Source organism: Myiozetetes cayanensis, unplaced genomic scaffold (assembly GCF_022539395.1).
Source record: "Myiozetetes cayanensis isolate MyiCay16 unplaced genomic scaffold, myiCay2020 scf14, whole genome shotgun sequence".
NCBI classification, from domain to species: Eukaryota; Metazoa; Chordata; class Aves; order Passeriformes; family Tyrannidae; genus Myiozetetes; species Myiozetetes cayanensis.
Window position 1 is genome coordinate 3,654,896 of NW_026087048.1, and position 25,927 is coordinate 3,680,822.

The 25,927-nt window shown below is 56.0% G+C and overlaps 2 protein-coding genes across 2 annotated transcripts; both read right to left on the reverse strand.

The window, feature by feature from the left end:
* Positions 1-503: 503 nt before the first annotated feature.
* CSK (C-terminal Src kinase) lies at positions 504-10,517 on the reverse strand. The gene is made up of 13 exons (XM_050309693.1): positions 10,381-10,517; positions 5,539-5,616; positions 5,220-5,333; positions 4,611-4,723; positions 3,698-3,917; positions 3,275-3,368; positions 3,133-3,198; positions 2,879-2,978; positions 2,635-2,725; positions 2,154-2,227; positions 1,859-2,054; positions 1,552-1,638; positions 504-1,438 (listed from the first exon to the last, which is right to left on the reverse strand). Exons 2-13 carry the CDS (start codon positions 5,551-5,553, stop codon positions 1,256-1,258), a joined length of 1,353 nt encoding a protein of 450 aa, XP_050165650.1. The 5' UTR covers positions 5,554-5,616; positions 10,381-10,517; the 3' UTR covers positions 504-1,255.
* A 7,618-nt stretch (positions 10,518-18,135) lies between these two features.
* Positions 18,136-22,288, reverse strand: LOC126636958 (cytochrome P450 1A5-like). The gene is made up of 7 exons (XM_050309749.1): positions 22,124-22,288; positions 20,650-21,519; positions 19,912-20,038; positions 19,286-19,375; positions 19,074-19,197; positions 18,780-18,866; positions 18,136-18,552 (listed from the first exon to the last, which is right to left on the reverse strand). The coding sequence occupies exons 2-7, from the start codon at positions 21,496-21,498 to the stop codon at positions 18,159-18,161; spliced, it is 1,671 nt and encodes a 556-aa protein (XP_050165706.1). The 5' UTR covers positions 21,499-21,519; positions 22,124-22,288; the 3' UTR covers positions 18,136-18,158.
* Between the last annotated feature and the right edge of the window lie 3,639 nt (positions 22,289-25,927).

Genomic DNA, 25,927 nt, shown 5'->3' on the forward strand with positions numbered 1-25,927 from the left:
AACACTGAATAATTCCCTATGGATGAAGGGAACTATTATAAACCTGCTGTGCCAGACACCACCTCCACCCAGCTTCCTCAAAGGCAGAAGGGATTCCATGGGGACAACTCCTTCAGGGTTGGGGGTCCAGGACATGGGGGTCCTGCTGCACAAATGGCTTTAGCCCCTTGGCTGAGACAAGCAGGGCAGGGAATAAGGTCCATGAGGTCCAGGAATAGGCCCCAAAATGCATTTCCAGGTTTTCCCCTGTCTGCCCCAAGCATCGGGAAGTAAAGCCTGGATTAAAGAGGAGCTTTGGCATCACTTGGCAGTTTCATCACTGTCACAGCCTCACCAGTTCTCATGGGACAGGATGGAGCCAAGTGATGCCCAAGCTACTCACCCCACCTATATGGGGACCCTGGGCAGAGATGGAGGGGTCCACCCCCACCTTCTACCCTGCCAAGGGATCCCAGGACCCCAGGGAGCAGAGCTGGCGACAGAGGGGCAAGCGAGGCAGGATGTGCCGCGTCCGTATGGAATGTTTTTTTTTTTTAATTACAGTTTTTAATCTCACAGTTGGTAGCATTACATGAGAATAAAGCACTGGACAGGACTGGAAAAAAAGGCCTCTGGAGACAGCATGCAAACATTGCAACGAGTTTAAAGCAAAACAACCCAAAAAAAAAAAAAGCATCTGGCAGGGACGCGGCCACGCTCTCCCGACCGGGCGGCGAGTCCAGCGTCAACCCGTCAACCATCACGTCTGTCGCTGGGGGTTTCCTTTTCGTGTGTCCATTTCATTGGTTTATTTATTATTATTCTCCTTTTGTCAACCTTCCTCTCTCTTCTCTTTTTTTTTTTCTTTTTTTTTTCTTTTAATTACATTAAAAAATAAGATTCGTACTTTAGTAAAACGCCCAGCGCTCAGCTGGGCCCTGCTTGAAATAATAAAAAAAACCCAAAAACACCAACAAAGCCCCCCCCAAAACTAAGAAAACAACAACAACAAAAACAACAAAAAAATCCACAAAAATAAAAAAAAAAGAGCCTGGGAGAGGAAAAAAAAAAACCAAAACCAACCCACCCCAAACCTGGAAAATAAAAATAAAAACTGACAGATTTGGAAGTTTGGAAGCAACCGGGGGACTGGGGCGGAGAGGATACCCCCGGGGCTCCCTCCTGGTGCCAGGGCGGGGCAGGGGGGCTGCCCACACCCCCGGTCCCACCCCCAGCATGGTCCCCCCCCGGCTGCCGGGGTGGGCGAGCCCCCCCCTCACAGGTAGAGCTCCTTCTCTTTGATATGCACTAGCTGTTCGCGGAGCTGGTGGAAGGACGGCCGGTGGCCGGGGTCCAGGGTCCAGCACTTCTTCATCACCTCATAGACGACGGCCGGACAACCGTCCGGGGCATCCATCTTATAGCCCTTCTCCACACGGGGCACCACGTCCTTCAGGGGCTGGGGGTACAGGGGCGGGAATTGGGATGTGAGGGTGAGGGTTATGTCCCCACAAACAGGGGCTCAGTGCCCTCAAAAGCCAGCCCCGAGGCACTGGGGTGGTCCTCACTTACAATTCTCGGATAAGGCACTCGCCCGAAGGAGTAGATTTCCCAGAGGAGGATCCCAAAGCTCCACACGTCTGACTTGGTGGAGAATTTCTGGAGGGAGGGGAAGGAAGCCCTGTCAGCAGGCTCAGGCAGGGATGGGGGGCAACGGTTCTTCCCCACCCTCAGGGCAGCTGGTTGTGGGGTCAGACAGTGGGAAGTGGCACTCAAGCACCATCTCTGCATGGAAAATTTGGGGCAGCCTGGAATGTGCCCCTTTCCCGCAGCCTCCTCCATATCCATGAAGTCCGGGTCCCCCCCTCTGCTCACCCACCTTTTCTCTAAGTGCTTCTGGCGCTGTCCACTTGACTGGCAGCTTCCCCGTGTCCTGTGTGGAGGAGGCTTCCTTGGTCAGCCCGAAATCGCTGACCTTTGCGATGTTGTCCTCCGAGACCAGGACGTTCCTCGCCGCTAGGTCCCGGTGGACAAAGTTGTTGGCTTCCAGGTACTCCATGGCTTCACAGACATCTCTGGGTGGGGTGGAGAGGAGAAGCGGGTTAGCAGGGCAGCCCCAAAAGATGGGGCGGGTGCAGGTCAGGGTGGTGGGCATGGCCTTGTCCTGTACTTACAAGGAGAACTTCAGCAGGCAGTCTGCCCCGAGGACTGACCGCCCACGTGACCGCAGGTAGTCTACTAGGCTGCCCTGGATGGAGGGATGAATGGATGGATAGAGATGGCATCATCAGCGTCAGCATTCCACCCGTTGCCCCCTCCCACCTCATCAGGACCCGGAGATGATGTCCCTTCCACATGGACCAGGACCAATGGTTGATGCCCCTCCCTCATGGGGCAGAACCAGGGGATGATATCCCTTCCCCTGTGGGGCAGGACCTGTGGATGATACTTCTCCCTCGGGCAGGATCTGGAGATGCCAACCCTCCCTTGGAGCCAGCAATGAGAACAACACGTCCAATCACCATGGTGGTCCCAGAGAGATGCCACCCAAGCTGGGATGACCCAGCTGGTCTGCCAGGGTGAAGCCCTGGGACCCTGGTGGGGGGGCAAAGGGGATCGAATGGGAGGGCAGGTGGCCAGGGTGGGGGGTCTCACCTTGGCCATGTACTCAGTGACGATGTAAAGGCCACTCTTCTCCTCCACGATCACCCCCAGGAGCTGCACCAGGTTGCTGTGTCGGAGCTGCCTGCATGGCGTAGGAGGGCTCAGGGTTTTGAGGAGAAGGGGTACTCCCATGGTCCCTGCAGTATCAGGGACCACCCACCCTTGCTCACAGGGACAGAGGTGCAGAGGTGCCCTCTCCCTCCTGCTGTCCTCCCCCAGTGATGGTGACACTCACGTCATGACAGATGCCTCTGCCAGAAAGGCCTGCGCTGTGGCGTCGTTTTTAATGCACTTCACGGCGACTTTGTTCCCCCGGTAATCCCCCAGCATCACGTCTGCAGGCCAGGAGAGATGGGCATAGGAGGCACTGGGAAGCATCCTGGCCTCCTGGGGCCCCACTGTCACCCTGAGGGGGCTACAGAAGAGCACCCCCACCACCCCTCCCCCCCCAACTGAGGGCCACCGCAGCACTGGGGACACTGGGCTCACCTCCAAACTCCCCTTTGCCAATGATCTGTAGCAACTTGAGGTCCTTCATGTTGAGGGCCCAGCCACCTGCGTGGGGCAAAAGGGGGAGTGAGGGGGTGCTGGGTGGGTTGCCAGGAGCCAGGGAGGGGGCACGGCCACTCACTGCGAGAGAACTCGTCCTGCGCTGCCACCGTCCCCTCCATCACCTTCGGTTTGATGAGGCGGGTGCAGAGCCCGTCTGCGTCTGTGGTGTAATGCTGGGGGGGACACAGTGGGTGTGTGGGTGACACCAAGGCGATGCCAGGCTCTCAGATCCCACCAGGTGGCAGCACGAGGCCACGGATGGGCCTGCTGAGAGCTCGGAGGTCCCTCCTCCCGGTCCCTCTGTCCCCTGAGCATCCTGCCCCTGTCCCCCCTCCTTGCCCCAGGGGTCTGTCCCCAGCATCCCCACCCCAGGGGGTCAGCAGAAAAGGTCCCACCAGATCCTGAGCTCCAGACTTGCAGCCCCACAAGCTCTGATGTCCCTGTATGTCCCCTTCCAACCTCAGGCTGAGGGGGACCAGAGTGGTGGCAGCTCAGGCCTCACCTCCACCAGCTGCATGAGATTCTCAAAGTAGACCTCCTCATCGATGCTCAGCTTGCTGGAGGAGTAGATGATGCGGTAGTGCTCCACCTTCCCCTCGCAGCTCACGCACAGAGTGTAGTCCCCAGGATAGTTGGTGCTCTCCCGCACCAGGAAAAGCCCCGTCTCGGGAGGGTACAGCAGCCGCTCTGCCTGCTCCCGTGTGATCTTTCCATGAAACCACCTGCAACAGAGCACACAGGGCAGGTTAAGGGCTGGGGATGTGCTGGTTGGATCCCTGTGGGACTTCATTTGGGAGGGATAGGGATGTGGTACAGCAGCTTCCATCCCTGCCTGCATGGGGAACAGCTTGTCCGTGCTCCTCCTTGCTGTCCCTGTCCATCCCATGACACACCTCCTTCCATGGCATCCTGCTCCCCTCCTCCTGGTCCCCAACCTGGGATTCAGGCCCTCTGCACACTCCTAGGAGCTTTCTCCTCCCAGCTCCCCCAGACTGGGAGTCACTGGCAGCTCTGAGATGCAGCAGGAATATCAAAACCATTCATCCATCAATCCATCTGCCTATCTCCCACCCCTCCTGTACAGACCCTGTTCTAACCTTCCTTCTGCCTCCCAGCAGCCTTTACAACCCCAACACTGGGTAAAAAACCAGTCTGAAGCGCAACCCAACAATCCATCACATTTGCAGCCACGCAGGTAGCTCCCAAGGCATTCAGAGCTCTCTGCAGCAGCAAATCCCAATCCCAAATCCATGCTGCCGGGAAGCCTGACCCCCTGCCTCTTATGCCTTCTAACCTTGCCAAGCCCTGTGAGGAATGTCACCTCTGCTGGGACATGGCTCTGAGCACGGGGACGCTCCAGACCAGGCCACCTCCCCCAAAATTCACCTTGGCAAGAGTCCGTGTTGGATACTTACGGCATGAGGCTGAGCTTGATCCCAGCTTTCACTCCTTCCCGCTTCTGGACGTAGTTAGCGGGGATGATGCCCTCCCGGCCCACCTTGTTCTTTGCCTTGTACCAGTTGGGATCCTGCGGGGACAGCAGGATGTCACAACGAGCCTGTGGCCTCTGGAGACAGCAATATCCCACCCAAGGAGCCCACGGGGGTGTCAGCACTGCCCTGGGGATTCCCCAAGCACCCTGGTGTCCCCTTCCTGAACTGTAGGAAGGACAGGATGGGCAGGGGATCAGGGTCGGTGCCGGAACCAGCAAAACCCTGACGTTGGTGGCCCCACGGGGGGTCACTGTGATCCCCCTCCCAGCCTGCTGGGCAACCCAGAGCTCCCCAAACCCACAGCCCCACTTTTCCTTCCCCAGAGTCAAGCCTGGTGTTGCTGCCTCTCCCGTCCCTCCTCCACGTCCCAGGAGGCGCTTACATTTCGGAGAAACCTTAACTAACAAGGTCGTGAATTAATTAACCAAGTGTGTGGCCCAATTCCTGCCCAGAGGGACTGCCAGGACCAGGGGATCCCAGGAAAGGCGTCCCACAGAAATCCTGGCGTGGGGGGTGGCAGGGACACCTTACCTTGGTGACAGCAACAATGGTAAGGACGTCTCCTTTGCTGAAGGGCAGGTCCTGCTCAGCGGTACCGTGGAAGTTGTACTTGGCGATACATTCTGTACCGGACGGCCAAACAGCCTGGTTGGGAAGAGGGAACGGCATCAGAGCCCTGGATGGGCACATCACCCACCCTTGGGCCCTTCCCCAGCCCTCAGGGACCCCCCTCACAAGCTCCCATCTCTCTGATGCAAATCCAAATGGGATTTACTTAAACCAAGTTTCCCCACATCCCTTCTGAGCACGGGGGCTGCTCCATCCCTGCCTATCCTCATCCAGAGCTTACCTGCATCCCTGACATCTTCTCAGGAGGTTGGGGGGCACGAATCTCACAGGGGAGACACGTCACTTGGTACCATGAGACCTGCATGGGGGGAAAGGATGACTGAGAACCGGGCATGGCAGGGACAGACACGTAGGAAGGATGCAGAGGGAGCAGACTCCCACTAAGGATGCTTGCAAGCCACGTGAGCGTCTCTTGTCCCGCCAAGAAAAGGTCCTGTCTGAGGTGCTACTTCAAAAATATCCCCAAATAGAGGTGAAAGTGGGAGCTGCGGGTCTGTTGAGCCCCTGCAGTCAGAGACAGGACCAGCGTGGAGCTGCTCACCCAGATTATGAGGTATTTGCAAGGATACAGCTTCTTAAGAGCAGAGTTTTTAAGTGCAGCATCTGCATCAAGTGAAAATACAGTACAGTGTGGATGGATGGAGATGCCCAGGGAAGGGAGCAGCGATGACCTCCAGGAGCCCCACACCACTCCTCTCCCAGGCTACGCAGCCAGAGCCCCACTCTCCCCGGAGACCCACGTGGGGAAACATCCAGCCCTGAGAGCTTCCAAGGCCTGGGATTTAAAAGAAATAAACGTATCTACTCCCTGCAGGATAAAACCCGCTGGGATTCTGGAACACAAGTGCTCCCGCCAGCTCCTAAATCCCAGGGGGATGCACTGAGCAGGGGTGCTGTGTTCCCTCCTCGAGGCCCTAGGATGAGTGTGTGGGAGGGGAACAAGCCTGGCTTTATTCTCACCGCTCCAACCCCCGGGAAGGGATGAAGTCACTGGCCCTGGAATCAAACCAGGCTTTCTTGGGCCAGGGCACTGGGGTCATGCTGGGCCGGGGGCACAGAGGGGGACACAGGCAGAGCAACCCCCAAAACCCACCCGAATATTTATTAATTCATTGTATCAACTCAGGGTCATTGGCAGTCACTGCTTCCAGCCCTGCCGTCAGCAACTCAAAGTATTTTGAGAAGGAGGAAGTGAAACAAGGGGCAAGGCTGAGAGACAGGAGGAGGAAGAAGATAAGGGGCAGAACTGTGGGGAGGAAGAGCGTGACGAGAACATGGTCCTGTTTCCACCACAGCCATGCCCAGAGCCTTCCGGAAAAGGCGTCATGCTGCCACCAACCAGCTCCTTCACCTTCCCCCAGGGCGGGCACATGACACAAATCGCTTTATTTTCAGCATCAGAGGGGAGAAATCAAACCTTGGATTCTCACCCAAAGGGTAGATTTTGGGGGCCTGAGCGCTGGGGTTGCCAGTGAGCCCATCACTGTAGAGTCAGGTGGGTTTTCTTCCCAGCCAGCTCCGGGGCTGCTGATGAGGAAAAGCCTCTCGAGATGGCACCCAAACCCAACCTGATGGCACCTGTGAGCCTGGGGAGCCAGGATACAGGTGAGGGAAGAGCTGGGTGACGCAGGGCTGGGGAGTACCAGCTGGGAGCGCAGCCCCCTGAAATGGCCCCAGCTCCAGCTCCCTGCCTTTCCAAGCTGACTTCTGTTTAGAATTTGGATGGACCAAAAATTTCAGCATAGGGAACCCACCGGTTTGAAATGCAGCACAAGAAAAACTGGGAATACACCACACTCTCTCAGTCCACGGAGGGATTTGGCTGAAGTCTGGAAGGAGCTGCTTTAAGATGCGATGCCTCCGCATCCCCACGAAGGGAATTCCCCACTGCCGGGGCCACCAGCCCTGTTCCTCATCCAGTGGCTGTCCAGTGGGGACACTGAGCAGAAGTGGGTGTTGCTCAAGGAGCAGCTCGTGCCCAAAGTGTTGAGTCAGCGCTTCCCACAGTCCAGGCGTTATTTCAAAATATCCAAAAGTTAGCAGGATGGAGGTTTCACCTGAGGTGTTACTCCAGCTGAAAAACCCTGGCTGGAGCCAGGTCAGGATATGAGGGAGCATCCCCTAGAAGGGATGCCCAGGGGTCCATCCCAGAACCACTTTCCACCCCGCACAGGAGCCAGATCTTTCCAATCCCAAGGCTGGTTGTTTGGTCTTTCAGCTCACGCTGGATGTCACCAGCCTTTGTATTTGATAAAAGCAGAGAGGATATAAAATTCATAGCTTGCCCTCGCAAAGAGTATTTTTTTCCCTGCTAAAGAGGAAGGTGGCCGAGCAAACCCCACCAAGAACATGCTCCAGCCGGTTCCAGCTTTTTATCTTCTCAGATCATGGATATTCACGGCACCGAGCTGTGGCATTGTTATAAACACACACAATAAATTTGCTTTTCAGTTTTAAAGGGGGAAGGGGTTACAACACCAAGAGCTGCCCTTTCCAGAGCCCCAGCGCCCATCACCCCGGCACGGACCTTCCTCCTCCCGAGCCTCATTTTGTTTGTTTCCCATTGTTACCTAAATTCTGCCTCAAAGCCGAGACTTTCCCAGGAGGAGAAGGAAGCCACATGCCCCCTGAGAGCCCCCAGCTCCGGGGCAGCTGCCACCCGGCCCCCCGAAGGCCTGTGGTGGCCTCATGTGACAGCCAGCGGTTCCTGCTGTGCACGTCACCCACGCCGGCCCCGACCTCGTGCCCGTGGCTGCTTCCGCCCGCCCTGCATCCCTGTGGGATGCTGGGCCGGGAGAAGGATGCGGTGATGCTGACAGAGTGGATCCGGGGCTTAAAAGCAGTAATCTCTGCCTTCCAGGAAGACACGGGCATTGCACGTTCTTTCCTAAAGGAGGATGTGCAGCAGCACACGAAAGAAATTAATAATAATTAAGAAAAATTAGCCAGAGAGCAGCTCGACCGATTTGGTAGAGGCAGGTGCTGGGTTTGGCTACCTTCAGCCGCGCCAGGCACGGGTTTGTTCTGTCTGGAAGCTCCCCATTCCCGAACTGGGGCTTGGGATGTGCTCAGGTGAACCCAGTCTCTGCCAAAATTCATGACCCTTCTTTCTCCCCCTGAGCATCCTCTGAGCCAGTCGGTCCAGGAATCCCAGTGATGGACCTCATCCCAACGCTGCACCCTGAGGTTCATCCCCACCGCCTTCCTCACAGTCCTGTCCCTGGATTTCCTTCCGGGAAGCCTGGCTCAGCAGCCAGGAGCCAGAAAAGGTAGGAAGGGCAGGTACAACGAATACCTTTGCCATGCTGATAATCCAAAGGGCACCAGGGAAACGAGCCAGGGAAACCTTTCCTGTCGTTAACCACCAGCCAAAATTGTGCTGAGCCGACCCACCGGCAGGTTGGGGGAGGAATCTGGGACTCCCAGAGTGAATCCCACCTGAGGAGCACCATCACCATAGGACAGGGTGGGGGAAAGAAGCCGTATTTCCGTTTCAAACCCGACTGGGGGAACAGGGAGCACCTGTCCAGCACGAAGATGACTCTATTTTAAATAAAGTTTAGTTGTCAATGGTAGGAAACCTTCATTTCCTATGGAAACATCTGCGAGGGTACCATCTGCATCTACCCCCTTCTGCTCATCCATCTCCTCCAGACCAAAACATCTCCCAGTGAAGTTCTTTAAACTTAACTACCCCCCCCAAAACCAACCCAAAACCAGACAACATCCTCCCTGCCTCTGAAAGATCTTATCACCTGTTATTACAATGAACACCCACGATTACTCTAATCGAAAGAAAAACGTTCCTCCTTCATCTCACCCGTGAGCTCAAGAGGGTTTCAGAGCTGCTACCCCAAACCAGCCCCAACTGGGTGCCCCACTGCGAAGAAGGGGAGGGTGTCTTCCTTCTTTTTCGGGGATTTTAAAATTCTTTTAGAAGAGAAAGAGAAGATGCTGCTGGTCAGACCTGGAGGACAGTCAGAGGCAGGTGGAGGCCCGGAGAGAAGCTGCTCCTGGCCTTCCCATTGCAGAGAGGTTTTCCTGGTGCTCCTCTATCCTACAAAAACTTCAACAGGGCGATTTTCCGCCTACACAAATCACCCCAGTATCCTCTTCCCAGGTCCTGGAGTGTGTCAGGGCATCCCTGAGGACGTGCACAAGGCGTGGAGAGGAGCATGGAAGGTTTTTTTTTTTTGGCAGTCACCCGAAACTGAAAAGGTGGGGGGGAGGCAGCAGTCGCAGGGTAAAGTGCACCCCAAAACTCCCGGGGTTTGCGAGGGTTTCATCACTCCCATCCCACTGATGCTCCATGAGAGGGGATAGGGATGCTCCCAAAACCTTCTGCATCCCTCCATGAACCTCTCTGGCCACTTCTCTCCTTGCCAGGATGGGGTCGTGCTCTTGCGTGGGTCCATTGGGAATAAACCCCTGTCCCGGGAGGAAGGCTGCCATCCCCCTCCCGCTCCCCAGCCCTCACACCTTTAATTTTTGGGGTGGTTTTTTTTTGGACTTTCCCCCTCGAATTTTGGTTTCTTTGGGACTTTTTTTTTTTTTCCCCAACGGCACAGCCCCTTTCTCGCTCGCTGAACCAACGAGCAACAGCCGTGGCTATAAATAACCCGCCGCCGCCTCACTGTCCAAAAAAAAAAATAAATTAAAAAAAAAAATCCCCAAATTTTAAAAGAAATCAAACCAACAATGAACGCGGCTGGCAGCCCCCCCTTCAGAGACACCCGTGTCGCTGCTCCCATCCCGAATCCCCCGCTCCCAAGGGCCTTTGTATGGGATGGGGATGGAGAGGGAGGAGGAGTTGGTACCCCCGGCCGCGTTCGGGGCGCGCTGGCACCCCCGCCGTGGGAAGGGATGCTGCGGGGGTGTCTCTGTGTCTCTGCTTTGCCTGTCTCTCCCCGCAGGACAGGGAGCGGGGCGAGGCGTCCCCGGGGAGCGCGGCGGGGCGGGAGCGGCCGCGCGGGGTCACCGGGGGTCAGGCGGGGCCGGACCGCGCCCCCCCCGCCCCATTGTCCGCGCCCCGCTGCCCCGGCCCGGTGCGCCCATCACTCACCTCCCTCCGGGCAGGGGCTCAGCCCGCCGCCGGCTGCTCCATGCGGCGCCACCGGGGCCTCCGGGCTCGGCTGGGCCGGCGGGGGGGCGCGGAGGGGGCGGAAGGGGCGGGGAAGCCGGAGCCGCCGCCGCCGCCGCCGGAGCGCGGCGGGGCCCAGCGCGGTGCGGGGGCCGCGGGTGCGGAGGGTTGCGGGGCGGGCGGGGTTCCGGGGCGGCGGGGCCGGAGGGGCGGACGGACGGACGGACGGACGGACAGAGGGAGGAGGGAGGGAGGGAGGAGCGGCGCCCGGAACCGGAGCGCCCCGAGCCGCACCGCGCATGCGCGGGGCGCACCGCGCCGGCAGCGGGGCGGGGGCACCGGGCGGCGCGCGCGCGCCACCTGCCGGCGGTCGGCGGCACTGCCACCGGGAGGGGGGGAGTGACACAGGGAGTGACACCGGCAGTGCCACCGGGAGGGGGGGAGTGACACAGGGAGTGACACCGGCAATGCCACTGAGAGGGAGAGAGTGACACCGGGAGGGAGGGAGTAACACCGGCAGTGCCACCGGGAGTGCCACCACCATCCGCACCGCCACCGGCGACAGGACCTGCACCGGCAGCGGCACTGCCACTGGTACCAGCACCGGTACCCCTACAGGCACCGGGACCGGCAGCGGGACCCACACGGGCATCAGGAACGGCACCCGCACCGGGACCAGCGACGGCACCGGGAGCGGCACCGGGACGCGCAACAGGAGCGGGAGCGCCACCGGCACCGGGAGCAGCCCCGGAATTCACACCGGGAGCGCCAACGACTCGGGGAGCGGGAGCGGCACCGGCAGCGGGACTGCCAGCGGAGCCCACACGGGGTCCGGTGGCGGGGCCCACACCAGCACCGGGAGTGACACCGGCACCGCACCCGCACTGACACCGGGACCGGCCCCTCGGTCCCTGCCCGGGCCGGGGGTGCCTGCTCAGTGTGTGCTCATGTGGGCACAAAATAGTACCAAAATGATGTAAAATGCCAATAAAATAGTGAAAATCATTAAAACCCAACAATAAATAACGATAAAATGGTCAAGTGACAATAATATAAAACATTTGACTGTAATATAATAACTATATTATACTATACTATAGTATGAATAATATAATACCCAAACCAATCTATTATTCTATGGTTCTACAAGATAATGCAATAATATTAGGAATATAATAAGTTTTAATATAATAAAAGAAACCCAACCCACTCTCTTACTGTGTTCTCAAGAAGATAATAATAATAATAATAGCAATAATAAAGCAATAAATAATGATAAATTGCTCAAATAACTAATAATATATTACATGGCATCACATAAAAATATCATAAAGCATAACATAATGTCATATAACAACATGATGTGACGTGATAATACAGAATAGAATTAATGGAATTAATAGAGTTATTTGATGTTCTTTAAGGTCCCTTTCAACCCAACAGGTTCTCTGGTTTCATGGTTCTATAATATCAACAACAACCAACAGTAATAAAAATGATGATGATGATGATGATGATGATGATGATGATGATGGGGGTGAGAGTGGGGGTCTGGCTGCAGCAAGGTGGCAGAAAGCAGGGCTGTATTGTCCCCCATCATCTCCCACTCCTCACTACCACATCCCAGGGTCTCCAAGGACTGTTGGAGAGATGGCATCCCCTGCACTGCAGCCTGCAAACATCCCTTGGTCTGCTCCAGCAAGGGAACCTGACAGAGAGAAGAATGGGAGGGGGGAAAGAACCTCTGGGTGTCCCATCGCTTTTCCTTATCCACCACGCTGCTGCCTTGGGGTGGTCAGGCATTGGCTCATCCCTGGCTCTTCCCTGCCGTGGGAAGGGTGCAGCCCCACGGGTGTGTTCCCCACTGGAACGCTGGGGTGACACTGAGCTGTTTGTCACTTCCTGCCCCAGCAGCAGCACCGGCACCATCACACACAGCAAAGCAGGAAGTCTGGGTACCGGCCTACTGCCAGCTTTTGTCTGGCCCTCGCTTCTCCCTGTCCTTCAGCATCCCAACCAGGATGCGATGGCATGGGAAGAGACTGTGGCCACTGAGAGTGACACCCCCACGGATGTATCTCCTGAGGGAGGACTCAAAAAATAAGCTTGGAGCCCTGATCCTGGATGGCTGGGAGGGAAGGATGATCTCCCTGGGATGAGAGGACTGGGAAGACGTGATGCAGATGTCACCAAAGGGAATGAGGGAACTGGGAAGAGTGATGGAGATGGATCTGAAGGGGAAAAAGGGACTGCAGGGGACAGAGAAAGTAAGGGTACAGAACCAGGGAGATCCCAGCAGCCAAGGGCACGAGTGGGTTGCAAAGCTCAGCTCATTTTTAGGAAGCACGTCCTTGCTTCAACAGTGTGCAGGAAAGAGCCAGGAACCTGCTGCTGGACTCAGGCATCCCTTCACAGCCCCAAGTTTCCCCCAGGGTCTGGTGGGTTCGTTTGGTGTCAGGGAGGTGTGGAAGGGGCTCATCCTTGCCCAGCCTTCAGCAGAGCTGTGCTGGGAGGAACTGAAACCGGCCCGTGCGCCAGAAATGCATTTGTGTTTGCAAGCCCAAACCCATCCATGCACGCATCAGTGCGCCCACCCGACCTTGCACACACTCCCACACTCCCCTGCACGACCACAGGATGTTTTGTGTGACAGTTAACTAGAATTCCAGAAATATCCTCATCACAGCACCAGTGGAGCCAGGAGTCCCCCTCCCTGGGGCTGGGGAGCAGCACAAGGCTGGTGGGTCTCAGCTCTTGGGTGAAAAGATCAGGCAGGAACCCAGCTTGGTGGGTACCAGGTTTTCCCAGTCCATCAGGAAGAGGGAAATCCTCCAACAAATGCACACCAATGGATACTCAGAGTTGCCATAGGTGTTTTTTTCTCCCCCTGAAGCCCCAAGACTGTCAGCATTCCCAGGGATGGTTGGAAGGATGATGGATGATACGGTGATGCGGCTCAGGCTGGTCCATGCAGGAGATACAGAGGGGGATCCTCTGGGCACAGCTGCTTCAATACCCCATTAGGAATTTTTCCTGGGACAGGTCTTGGTTTGAGGATGCGATTCCCTGGCTGAAAGGGAAGGATTGAATATGGTCACGGCAGGCGAGGCATCGATGGCCATCTCCCTGCCTTGCACCAGGAGAGGGGGCCCTTCAGCCGGTTGGAATCAGTAGGAAAAGGGGAACTAAAAGAAAGGCAAAAAAAAAAAGCAACAGAGGAGGAGCCGACGGTGAAATCCCGACTGAGTGAAGGACGGACAATTGCCTGTCCTGTCTCTGCCTCTTCTCTGCATCCCCCGGCTGGTTTAGTCCCTGCGGGGCAGTGGGTTTGGTGCCTTTGAGGGATTCTGGCAGCCCAGGCAGGATGAGAAGTGGTGGGCAGGGAAAGGGAAGGGTCGCTGCCTTGGATGAACGAGACAGCAAAGAATCCGCAGGTGGGGGCTGGAAATATCAAAGTCAGTGTGAAAGCTCCCAGCCCACTCCACCCTGGGGAATTCATCTTCCAGCTGAAAAAAACTCCAAAGGGAACAAGGTTTGGCTGGTTCTGCGGCTCCCAGAGCTCCTGGGGATGGTGAGGGATGTGGGATACTCTGCAGGGTGGTCAGCCTCCTAGAGATCCCCCTCCCCACGTGTTCCTCCCCACAAAAAAAGTCCCATCGGGGGTAAACCTCGTTGCTCCGCTCTGCCCAGCAGCCACAGGCACTGGCGGAGCTGGTGTGACAGGTGCCACGGGAGGGCGTTCATGTCCCAAACCCCAGCGGGAGGGGACAGCAATGCTGCACTGAATTAGGATCCTGCTCCCTCCATTCCCACGTTTGAGTTCTCAAGGGGCTCCTCCCCCCCTGCCAACCCCAAAACACCCCTGTGTGTGGAGAACAGCCTCATTTCAAGGGCTCTCCTGGGAAGTCCTCGTTCCCAGGATGTTTTTAATCCAAGTCGAGCAGGCTGGGGATGCTGGCTCTCCCAGCACTGGGGATGTACAGGTGACTGCCAACCCTGAGTGTATCCCAGCTCTCCAGCCCACATCCTGCAGCTAGGGCAGAGGTTTAGGAGCATCCAAAATCCCAGAGGCTTGTGGCTCATGCTGCCAGTGCTTGTGGGACCTGGTGGCCCCCAGTTCTATAGGGCCTGCTCCCATCTCCCTTTTTCCTTTCCCCCATGGAAAATCATGAGTGAAAAATCAGAGGGAGTGTACAGCCAGGCTTGAGGAAATTCCTGGGAGCCTTGAGCTTTTCCTGAGCAGCACTTTGCATGCAAAGGAGCAGTTATCTCTGCGTCTCTGCTGTTCCCTTCTCAGCCAGGGAACAAACTCCATCCTTACCTGCCTTCATGTCCTCTGATTCAAAGGTACCTTGTACTTCTAATGGCAAAGGGCAGTCGATCAGCCCCAAAGCTGCCTCCTCTCCACAGGGAAGAGGGAGGGGAGGGCTGGGAGGAGGAAGAAGGGTTCACACTGATTTGGGAGCCCCCATAGCAATGCAGCAGAGATATGTACCATGTTTTATGTGTCCAGCTCCATTGTCTTAACTCTGCTCCATCCACAGGTCCAACCTGGATGGAGCAGAGAACTAGCATCTTCCCAAAAACACCACGGAGGAAATTTCACCAGGGGAAGGTCCCACCACCTCCAGCACCCTGGAAGCTGCTCATGAAGGCTGAGCAGAGATTTTTTTCCACAAAAAGGCATAACCAGTAACCGGTTCAAGGTATGGGAGGTCCCAGCTCTATCCCAGTGGAGATGCAATGAGAAAGATGGTGTTGGGGGGTTTTCCTCTGTCGCCAGTGGTGGAGACAAGCAGCAAAAGTGAGACACACAAGTGTTAATCCCCACAGGGAGATGATGCCTGATAACAGATCTCAAACAGCAAAAGGAAAGAAATTGGAAATGCAGCATTTATTTTTAATCAGGAGGGTCATGAAGTGTTGGAGCAATTCCTCTCTTCCTTCCATCCATGAGGAAGAGTCACAAGTGGTACATCTGGCCCATTTTGGGGCTGAAACCGGTTTTCCCAGCAAGCAGATGCCACCAGCCTGAATGCTGGTATCAGCAGGTGTCTCAGCTTGAGGGAGAAGACATGAGTCTGCCTGAATCTTTTCCTTTGGGAATGAGGGTGCTGGAAGCATTGCTCCACTTTGAAACAGGAGCTGGAGCCCTGTTGCTGTGACTGATCTCATGACTCATTTTAAAACCTACCATAAAAGCAACTGACCATGGAGGGATCAAAGCTTCCCTGGCTTATCACTGCCCCCAGTTCCAGTAAAGGAACTGTGGCACTTGCAGGCTACCCAGGGAGTAATTGGAGGGCTTAATTGAGGAAGGTCATTAGGGGCAAGCAAAGATAGGGGAGATGGATTCCCTTACTTACTGTGAGCAACTGAGGCTTTCGTGGCAGTGATGATGAAAAGGGAAGGTTTAGGTTGGATGTCAGGAAAAGTTTCTTCTCCCAGAGGATGGTTAGGCACTGGAACAGACTCCCCAGGGCAGTGGTCAGGGCCTCAAGCCTGCCAGAGCTCAAGGGTCATTTGGACAATGCTCTCAGGCACATGGTGGGATTCTTGGGGTTGCCTTGTGCAGGGCCAGAAGCTGGACTCAGTGATCCTTGTGGGTCCCTCCCAACTCAGGAGATTCTATTCTATTCTTTTATGAACACCAGCAGGAAAACTGGGACCTCACCTGGGGTCACTAGGCGGTTGGATGGGATGTCCAAGGGATATCAGACCAAAGTCCCAGGAGTTCCTCCTGCCTGGGCGAGATGCTTGGAGAGGTCTTCCACAGCAACATGGGATGTGTCCATTGGCATCAAGAGAGGCAGAGGTGCTAAATGTAGATGGGTGTTAAAAAGTGTGATGCTTCACCTCTGACATGAAGCCCCACGAAGAGAAGGGCTGTGTGAGGAAGGATAATTACCTGCCCATTTCTCTCCCCTCAGGCCTCTTCCCTTCCCCTTCCCTCATCCTGACACAGGGGTGACTTAATCAGCCCTCGATAAATGTGAGAGACCTTCTACCAGCAAGAGGCTGTTCCACCCCACTAATGTTAATATTAAGCTGCTTATCTGCCCCAGGGCTATAAAACTGCCCTCTCCAAAGGGGGAGAAAAAATTCCCACTGTTATTTATATCTGCTCTTGCTTATTGCGGCCTTATCAGCAAACCCAGCCAGCCTTCAGGGCAAGAGAGTCACGCAATGGTTCCAGCAAATGAGGCCTGTGGTCCCAGACCTGGACCAGCACTGCAAGTTCCCACTGTAGTAGAGTCCTTGGGCCAAGTCCCTGCGAGCCCCTCCACTTCACAGGGATGCCATGGCACGCTGCTGATGAGTCCCTGGCAGTCCTGCTGCTCTTCTGAGTCCCCAAATTAGGCACTGAGATTCGCCTCCAGGATGGTCCCACCTTCTGCTGCAGTAGGTGAATACTGGCTTTGGAATGTCCCTTGTGGAAAGTGGGTTTGTGACTCCATTGCCTTGACCTACGGTCCTTGTCATAAGTAGTGGAGATGTCATTTGGCTGGTGGACCTCATGAGTTGCCCTAAAGCATCCTTCTGCTTTTCTTCTGAGGCCTCTGATAGCCGGCAGCACAAACCGTGCTTCGGACCTCCCGGTCCTCACCCTTTCTTCTCCTAAAGTATTGGCATTATGGCTTCAAGTGGTGAAGACAAAATTGGTGTGACACAGAGTGAAGCTGCCTGTGCTGGTTCAGTGAATTCACGTGGCTCTGTGGCTGCATCACATCAGTGTTTCATCACAAACTGGTGACCAAACAGGACCCGGACACACAGAGTTACTCCTTTTCACTCAGGTGTGCTTAGCGGGTCTGAACAAGCTGAAGTCTTGGGCAATTGGTTTCCCTGTTTTCTTCCCCAACATGCTTTCATTTCTGCCTCTTCTTGGAAGTTTTTGTGCAATATGTGACGAGTGATCAGTATTTGGACACCAAAGGAGCTCTCACTGGTCAGGGTCTGGGGCTATGAAAGCAGATGCCTCCCACGGAAATGAGTTCAAGAGCAGAGTGTGTTGCACTGGATGGTTGTACTTGTTCCCATATCGTTGCTTGCCAGGTAGTGGTTTGGCTAAGATGGCTTTGCGTGCAAGTTGGAGAAAGGAGGCATCTGGCTCTACTGGCATGGATTGACTGGCAGCCAATGTAAACTTTTGGGTTTGAGTTGGAGGAATTCCTGTTCTCATTCTCTTCCTGCTGTGAAAAAACCCTTACTCCAGTCTAGAACACCAGTAGTTTGACCTTCCTTTTTCGCAAGGGGTGAAGACGTCCTTCCTTGTGTCCTTCAGGGCCTGCAGTGGCCATGGCAAAGGAGGTGGCTGAAGCCCCAAGTTGCACCATGGGAGCTTTAGACTGGATATTGAAAAAAATTTCTTCACCAAAAAGGTGGTCAAACCATGGCACAGGCTGCCCAGGGTGCTGGTGGATCCACCATCCCTGGAGGGGTTCAAAGGACATGTGGATGTGGCACTTGGGGACATGGATCAGTGGTGGTGTTGGCAGTGCTGGGGTTGGACTTGATGATACTAAAGTCTCTTCCAACCTAAGCAATTCTATAATTCTATGCTTCTTAAGTACTAATTATGGCATGGGTTTGCTGTCCTTCAACTCTCAACAAGTGATTCTAAAAGGATACAATCTAAGATTAAATGTGGTGGAATGGCCAACACTTAATGGAATATCCAACACTGGAAACACTGGAAAAAGGCAAGAAATGTTACAAATTGAACCAGATAAAACAGGAGTTTCAATGTTTTCAGTTTATTACATTGTCCTGTAAAGTTGCACCAGACCCAGCTTTGCTGCAAGGACACTCAGGTCTTTGCCCCCTGGTGATGTCTGATCCCACTGCTCAGTTTCTGCTCTTGTGGGGAAGCGCTGCTTGACCTGGAAGTGTTCACACCTTTTGTGCCTCATAATCAGTCCATAGGTTGGGGTCATGTCCACCTTCTTGCCATTGCAGACACTGAACTCCAGCTGCTGGAGCAAGGTGGACAGGAACAGGAAGACCTGCCACCTGGCAATGGGCTCCCCAATGCACCTCCTTTTCCCCAGGCCAAAAACCAGCACCTTCTCCCCATCTTCTTTGTTCACTTTGGTTCCATCAGCACTGAGAAAACGCTCTGGGTTGAAGGCTTCTGGATCCTTCCAAAGTTTCCTGAAAGGGAAAACATCAGGTGTTGAGATGGTTTCTCCTGGCCACAGGAGTAGGTGGGACATTGGAAGGCGGGAACTGTCAAGAAGAAAATCCCTGAATTCAGTAGGTCCCCCACCTGCTCCCTTTTCTCTTCGAGAAGGTTGACCCCACTCCTGCCCAGGAAGAAAACTGTGCAGGAAGGGTCCTATTTGTCACTGAGGGGGCTTTCTGCCTCACAGGGTACTTACTCGTCATGATTCACTTGCCACTGGTTGATAAACACGCAGCGGTCCTTTGGGATGTAGTAGCCATTCAACACCGTGTCCTTAGTTGTGCTGGGGAGAGAAAAGACGGAGAGTTTGGGAAGCCAAAAGATTCTTCTGCATCCTCAGGGGACTGTTAGTTTGCTCCTGATAGCGCTGAAGGAAGGATGTGTCCCAGAGGGATGGTTTTGTGAGGGGCAGTTGTGTTCCCCGTGAGCCGTAACAAAATGCCTCAAGACCACCTCGTCCCTAGACCTTCCCTGCAAGCTCAGCCAGTACCTGTGTGGGATGGTGAAAGGCAGGAAGGAAGAGTGCCTGAACACCTCCAGGATAAAGGCTTCTGTGTAGGGCAGCGTGCCCCGGTCCGACAGCCGCGGTCTCCTCTCCTGGCCAATGGTCTGGTCTGTGGGAGACAGAGCAGAGGGAGTGGGTTGGGGTCAGCCCAGTCCAGACAGGTTTTATCCTTGGAGGACCGGGGTTCATGGACTTACCCAGTTCTTTCTGGATCCTCTTCTGGATGTGAGGGTACGTCACAAGATACAAGAGGCTCCAGGATAAGGCAGTTGTCACGGTGTCAAAGCCTGGGCAAAGAGGAAAGCGTGTGGATGAGGTCTGTACAACACCCATCTTGACTTGCAGACTAACCGTCACACAGAGCAGTCTGGGGTGGCTAAGAAGGCAGAGGATGTCCTGGACACACAGTAAGACTTGGGGTTTCATTCTATCACAGAAAACCTCGCTAATATATCCTGCTCTCTCATCCTGTTTCACTTTTGGGTTGTGTCAGGTTTGTATAACTTCTCTGGAATCAGGGGAGTTTCCATGGAGTAACTCAAAGGTGAATCAGTCCACAGACATTTCTCTCAGCCAGGAAAAGTCACCCTGGCTTGTGAACCTCAGCTGAGCTATAAGCCGTGCCCTTCGCTTGTGCCTGAAGCCTCTTTCCAGGGCTAATTTCCCAAACTGGGAAGGCATCCCTAGAAGGTCCAGGAAGACCAATGAGCAGGAGAGTAAGTGCTTAGACACAAACTGGGTGCCTGGTGTTGGACAAAGATGGGTCAGACAGAGATATAACAGGAAGGGTCTGAGGAGTTGAGGGGCTGGTGGGAGGAGACACCTGCTCCAAAGATGTCGTTCACGAGGTTGACGATCTTCTCCTTAGGGATCTGCATGGCAGTATTTGTTTCCACTTTTTTCTCCAGGCACTGCTCAATGAGGGAGTCGGTGATGTCTCGGATGTTGTTCTGAGAGGAAGAAAAGACAACCTCAATGCATCAGAACTGGCAGAGGTGTCCCTGAGCAACCCCACCTGATGCTGGGGAAGCCCAGGGTAATGTGAGCATCCTCCATTTCCCACGGCACCTATGAAAACAAAGAGATGGTTCTCCAAGGAACCTGAGGCACAGACCAGATGTTCAACCAACAGACTGGTCCTATCACACAGGGAATGGAGGAGAAGCTGGGAAGCTCATGAAGCTATGTCAGTGGAGGTTTAGGTCGGAAAGTAGGAGAAGGTTCTTCATCTAGAGGGTGGTTGGGCACTGTAACTGGCTCCCCAGGTTGTTGCCCTAAGGCTGCCAAAGCTCAAGGAGCATTTGGACAATGCTCTCAGGTACATGATGGGATTTCTGGGGGGTGTCCTGTCTCCACCTAAGAGCTGGACTTGACCTTTGTGGGCCCCTTCCAACTTCAGGAGATTTCAAGATTCTATGATATTCTAGGATTCTATGAGAAAGAGGACTGGAGAGAGAGACAATGGCCATTGCTTCTTGGCTGCAAGAAGAAAAGCTACTTGCTAGAGAGGGGAGGAGAGCAGGGACACACCGCTGGTGCAGAGAGTCCTGCAAGCTCTTACCTCGTCATAGGTCTGGTAATGTTCTTTGACCATCTTCTGGAGGAAGGAGACGAAGACCTTGTTGTAATCTATAAATACTTTCATCCTGCGGCTGGGAAGGTACTGGAGCAGTGGGATGAAGTCAGAAGGGTTGCCACTACTACCCACGTCATCAAACTGCTCAGCTGTATTCACCACGCTGAAGAGTTCCTGGTCACTGTGCTCGTAGCGCTTGCCAAAGCACATGGCACAGATGACGTTGGCCACCGACACCACCAGGTACTGGTAAGGCTCAAAGCTCTTCTCCTGCTCCATCACCTGCAGGAACTTGGCGACCAGGTACTCAGCCTCCTTGGAGACGTGCTCCTCCAGCAGGCAGGTGGAGGAGGAGGTGGGGCTGGGGGCAATGGAGAAGGTCCTCAGGGCACTCTGGGCCAGTTTCCTGCGGGCTTTCCACACCTCCCCAGAGTCGGGGCTGAAGGTCAGGCTCTGCCCGTCTGCAACATAGCGGAAGCTGTGGAGGTCGGGGCGCCCCATGAAGTCCTCTCCTTGCTTCACCAGGGCTTGCCTGATGGTCTCCAGCCCACTCAGCACCAGCACGGGCCGCATGCCAATCCTGACCTCCATCACATCCCCATACTTCTGGCTCAGCTTGGTCAGGGCCAGGTGCGTGTCCTTCTGCAGCTCCAGCACATTCCCGAGGATGGGATAGCCCCTGGGTCCCGGGGGGCTCTTCAGCCCCTTGGGCACGTGCTGCTGGAGGGACTGCAGCAGCAGGAAGACCAGGCAGAAGACAGCAGCCACGAGGAGCACCTCGGTGGCTGAGATGAGCCCTTGGCTCCCCATCGGCAGCATCGCAGCCTTCACCATTGCTGCCAGCAGGTAGAAACCCTAAAGAAGTGAACCAGAGTGTGGGCAAAGGCTGGCATCAGCAAAGGGCTGAGTCCTGTGGATGTTCCTGATGCTGAGACAGGGCACCCAGAGCCCTGAAACAGCTCAGGCTGACAGACCTGCCCATGCAGCACTGGGGGTTTCAAGGGGCAGAAGTTGGAGACCTGGAAAGACTCCAAACACAGTCACCCATTGCTAAAAGGGAGACCTCAGCCTCCCAGAGCCTTCAGTGACACCCCTTCCCCAACAGAATACCTCAGCACCCACTGGCACAGCCATGGCTCCTGCCCGGGGGAGACTGTCTTTTAATAAGGCACAGAAAAAACCTGCAGCTCAACAAAGCATAGGGAAGCAGGAGGAGAGGAACAGCAGCTCCTCAGTGAACCCCAAGACCACCAAATCCATGAGGAGTTATAGCCAGAAGGCTGTACCTGCTGGGTGGCCACCAGCATGTGGGGTCACGGGGAGTGGAGACGCCACAGGGCTGCTATGTGGGAACACACGGCTCACTGGGTGGGCAAGGACAGGAGGGGAGACCCAAATATAACCTTCCAAGTCCTATATCCACATTCCAACCCACACACACACACATTTTGTCTCCTACCTGCAGTTTCTTGTGCTTGTTCTACTGTGCGGGGCTCCCAGCAGAGATAGGCAGAGGGTATCTGGCAGCTGCCCGCCCTGGGGAGCAGCAGGGATCGTCCTCTGCCTCCTGAACCTTCTTCTCCTGCTATCTGCAAGAACACGACTCTTTAAGTGCTCCCCTCGTTGCACAGTTGGGTGTGATCAGAAAGATAGGACACAAATGACCTTGGAAATAGCTACCCATTAACAAATGGCTGGAGCTAGCCCAAGAAGTCATGGAAGAGCCTTCCTCCCCTCCAACAGGCTCTGAGGGGCACAAATGGTGACTTCTCCTCCTGCACAGAGCATGTGCCTGCCTTAGAGCCTGGGATGGGAAGGCAGAGGTGGGGCACTAGGACAGGGAATAAGAAGGAGTCCCTAGGATAGGGAATAAGAAGGGGTCCCTAAACCTTGCCCTGGGGAGGATGGAGCATGTGCTCTCAGCATCGCTTCCCTGTGGGGTGTGGGTGCCAGCACTTCCCCAAAAACCTTTTCTGGGCTGACCAGGCTGTTCCCAGCATGCAGAGAGGGCTGTCACCTCCATGGCCACTCTGCAGGTGTTGGGAGCTGCAGGCTGTGAGCAAGGGGATGCATTTGTGGCAAGGCATCCGCATCCACAGCCCTCTCCATCCCTGGGGAAACATCTGGAAGGCCTCCATGTCCTAGGACTGGTGGTGGCAGGATCATCTGGGCCAGCAGCAGAGCCAGGCTCAGGTTAACGATTGCCCAGGTTTGCGTGAGAAGGCAGCTGGCTCTGTTCCCCTGGCTCCTCTGGGGCAAACAGGCAGTGAGGAGGAGGAGTGGCGGGGCAGAGGGGAAGAGGTGAACTGGAGAGATAGGAGAGGCAAAGAGGCACCACAGGGCAAGGCTGAGGCAGTTCATCCTCCCCAAACCAGTGTGACACTGGTCAGGAAGTGTTTGAGCCAGAAAGGCTGCTGCTTGAGCTGGGGCAAAAATTTGGGGAAATTCGGGAAGTGCAGCTAGGATGAGCAGGAATGAGACAGAGCTTTGAGGTTTGGCCCGAAGTTTCACTCAGTCTTTGAAAATTCCAGTGGGAATTTGGCCCGGGTAAAAGCTGAGTTAATATTTAATAAAGGATTTCAACATCTGGTCTAATCGGACTCATTAATAGCAATGACGCCACTCATTAAAGTTTGGCAAGAACAGTTACAAAACCCTGGCTGCTAATATTCCTGCTGATAATTCCGAGGAATGTCACAGCCCTCCCGGCCCCAGCTTCACTGGTGAGGAAGACCCTTGGAAATGCTTTTTGGGAGGCAGGCTGCAGCTTCGCAGGGGCAGTGCTTGTCTGGGACAAGCACTGTCTCCCAGCCCTATGGATCTATCTGGATCCACTGCATGGGGTTGGGCGGGTAGAGGACTGAGGGACCCCCCTCCTTCCCCTGGCAGCATTTCAGACCTTGGTGGCCTTGTGCTGATGGGGAACTCACCACCACCTCTCCTGATCCATCATATCCCAAAGCTCTGGAGAAGCTGGGGAGGGTCCTGGGGTCAAACCAGGAATCCCCAAGGCATTCCCTGGGGCCCACCTGCCACTCTTCCACTCCTTCCCAGCCCTCCCTGGCTCCTCTGTGCTGGCTGCCAAGCCCTGAGAGGGCAGGGTGCATCCTGATGAGAACAGTGTTAAGAGCTGCTGCCTTGAGTGCCAGGCAGCCTCACCCCCCAAACACACATCCTTACCCCCAGCCACCACCCCTCACTGAGCCCTTGGGTCCCCAGGACTGGCTGTGAAGCAGCAGGGGCAATGCTGCCAGCCCCCTGCCTCTGGTGGGTCCTGTACCACACTTCCCTCCATGGCTCGCCACCCCACGGGATTGGCCGTGCCAGCGTGTGCGTGCAAGGACAGACGTGAGCAGGAGGATGACGGCGCCTGCAGGCATGTGCACATGTGGCAGGGCATGTGTGTGCATGAGCACGTGCACATACAGGAGGGTTACGGGTCTGTAAGGAGCACAAAGGATGTTTGAGTCCATGAGTGTGTCCATGAACACGGATGCTCTGTGCGTGCAAGGTCTGTGTGTGGTCTGTCTGTGCAGAGACACACCTGCACTGCTGCACAGGTACATGGGGTGGACGCTCACACCTGCGGGTGAGGGACGTGGGCACACCTGGAAGCCGTGGGCGTGGGTGCCCCCGCACGCTGGATGAGGTGCTGCCGTGCTGGAGGCGTCCCCACCTGAGGTTTATGTGCATCCCAAGCCATGGGAACAGTTGTGGTCATGCCCCACAGTGTGTTCCCGGGGGTCAGAGCACTGTTCAGTGTCCCCTGGACCCCAAAAGGGGACAATTGTAGTGGCACAACTGAAACCTCTCCTCTTTGCAGGGTGGGAAACCACCCTCTGTCTCATTCCTTGTGGCTGGAAAGGGCTGGGATGACTGTGTCCGTTCGAGGGGGACACAAGTGACAAGGGGGCTGCTGTCCCCTTGCAGATGACACAGCATCCTGTGGCAGAGGGGTGCACCCCTGTTGACCCCGATGATGTGTGCTGGGGACCCCCCACTCCCCCTAACACCCAGACAGCTGGGGGGGCAGCTGATTCCGAGCTGATCCTGAGCTCCTCTGGCGCCGCCTTGACCCCGGGCCAGGCGTGGGGCCACCGCCCTGGTCCTTTAAAAGCCATTTCCCCCCCACCCACCCATAGCGTGACTGCGAGTGACCGGGGCAGCCCTCCCGGGTCTGGCCAGAGCCCCTTCGCACGCGATGTCCCTAATGCCACCTCTGGGACCCCCCGGCGGGGTGGGACCCCCCCTGGCATGTCTCCCATCTCTTTGCAGCTGGGCTGGGAACAAGGATACGGGTGGAGGGGGGGGGAGATTTGAGGTACGGGATGGTCCCCCTTGTCCTCCATGAAGGGCAGATCCTGGCCTGTCACCCCACGGGGACCTAGGATTGGGACTGCAAACTCTGCCCGATACTCCCTTTGGACTCCCGAGCGTTCCTCCCCGACGTGACCCATTCCCTCTGGCTGCACCCTCTGCCCCATCCCAGCCCCACCTCGCCCCCCGGGTCGCTCCGTCACCAGGGGACAGAGGTGACAAAGGGCACGGTGGCTTCTCACGCGAACCTGGGCAATCTTTAACCGGGCCGGGGCAGCCGGGGCCGTGACCCCCGAGGCGCCATCGCCGCCTCTTCCGTACGGGGACCCGATGGGGCTGCGAGGAGGTCCCGCAGCGTAGAGTGGGGGGAGACGCACGGGGCCGGTGACCCCCGCTTCTGCTTTACCGGGAACACCGGCGGCGGGATGAGCAAAGCCCCCGCGGAGGGGTGTGATCGCTTAAGCCCCGCGGTGGGAGGGTCCACGCTCATCCCCACGTGTTCGCGGAGCCCCGTGGAGGGGTGAATACCCCAATCCCCCCCGCTCCTGCCCCGCACCTCGCGTTCCGGAGCGGTTTTCCCACGCTCCCGCTCGCCCCGCGGCTCCGGACACCGGAGATATCCCGGTGCTGCGGGCAGCGAGGCAGGGAGCGCGAGTGCGTGTGTATGGAACCCTGCGGGTTTGGGGGGGGCGAGGGGAGCCGGGGCGCCCCCCGGCGGGGTCGTGGGGAGCAGCGGGGCGCGGGACCGGCGCCTTTAAGATCCTGCCGGTAGCGTGACTGGAGTGACCGGGGCGGTGCGGGTTTGCCCAAACATCCCGCCCGCTTCGCACGCGATGCCCGCCCCGGGTTGGAACCCACGGGCGGCACCGACACCCCTCCACCCCCCACCCCCACGCCACGACCCACTGGGACCCTTACTCCCTCCTTCTTCCTCCCACCGCCGACC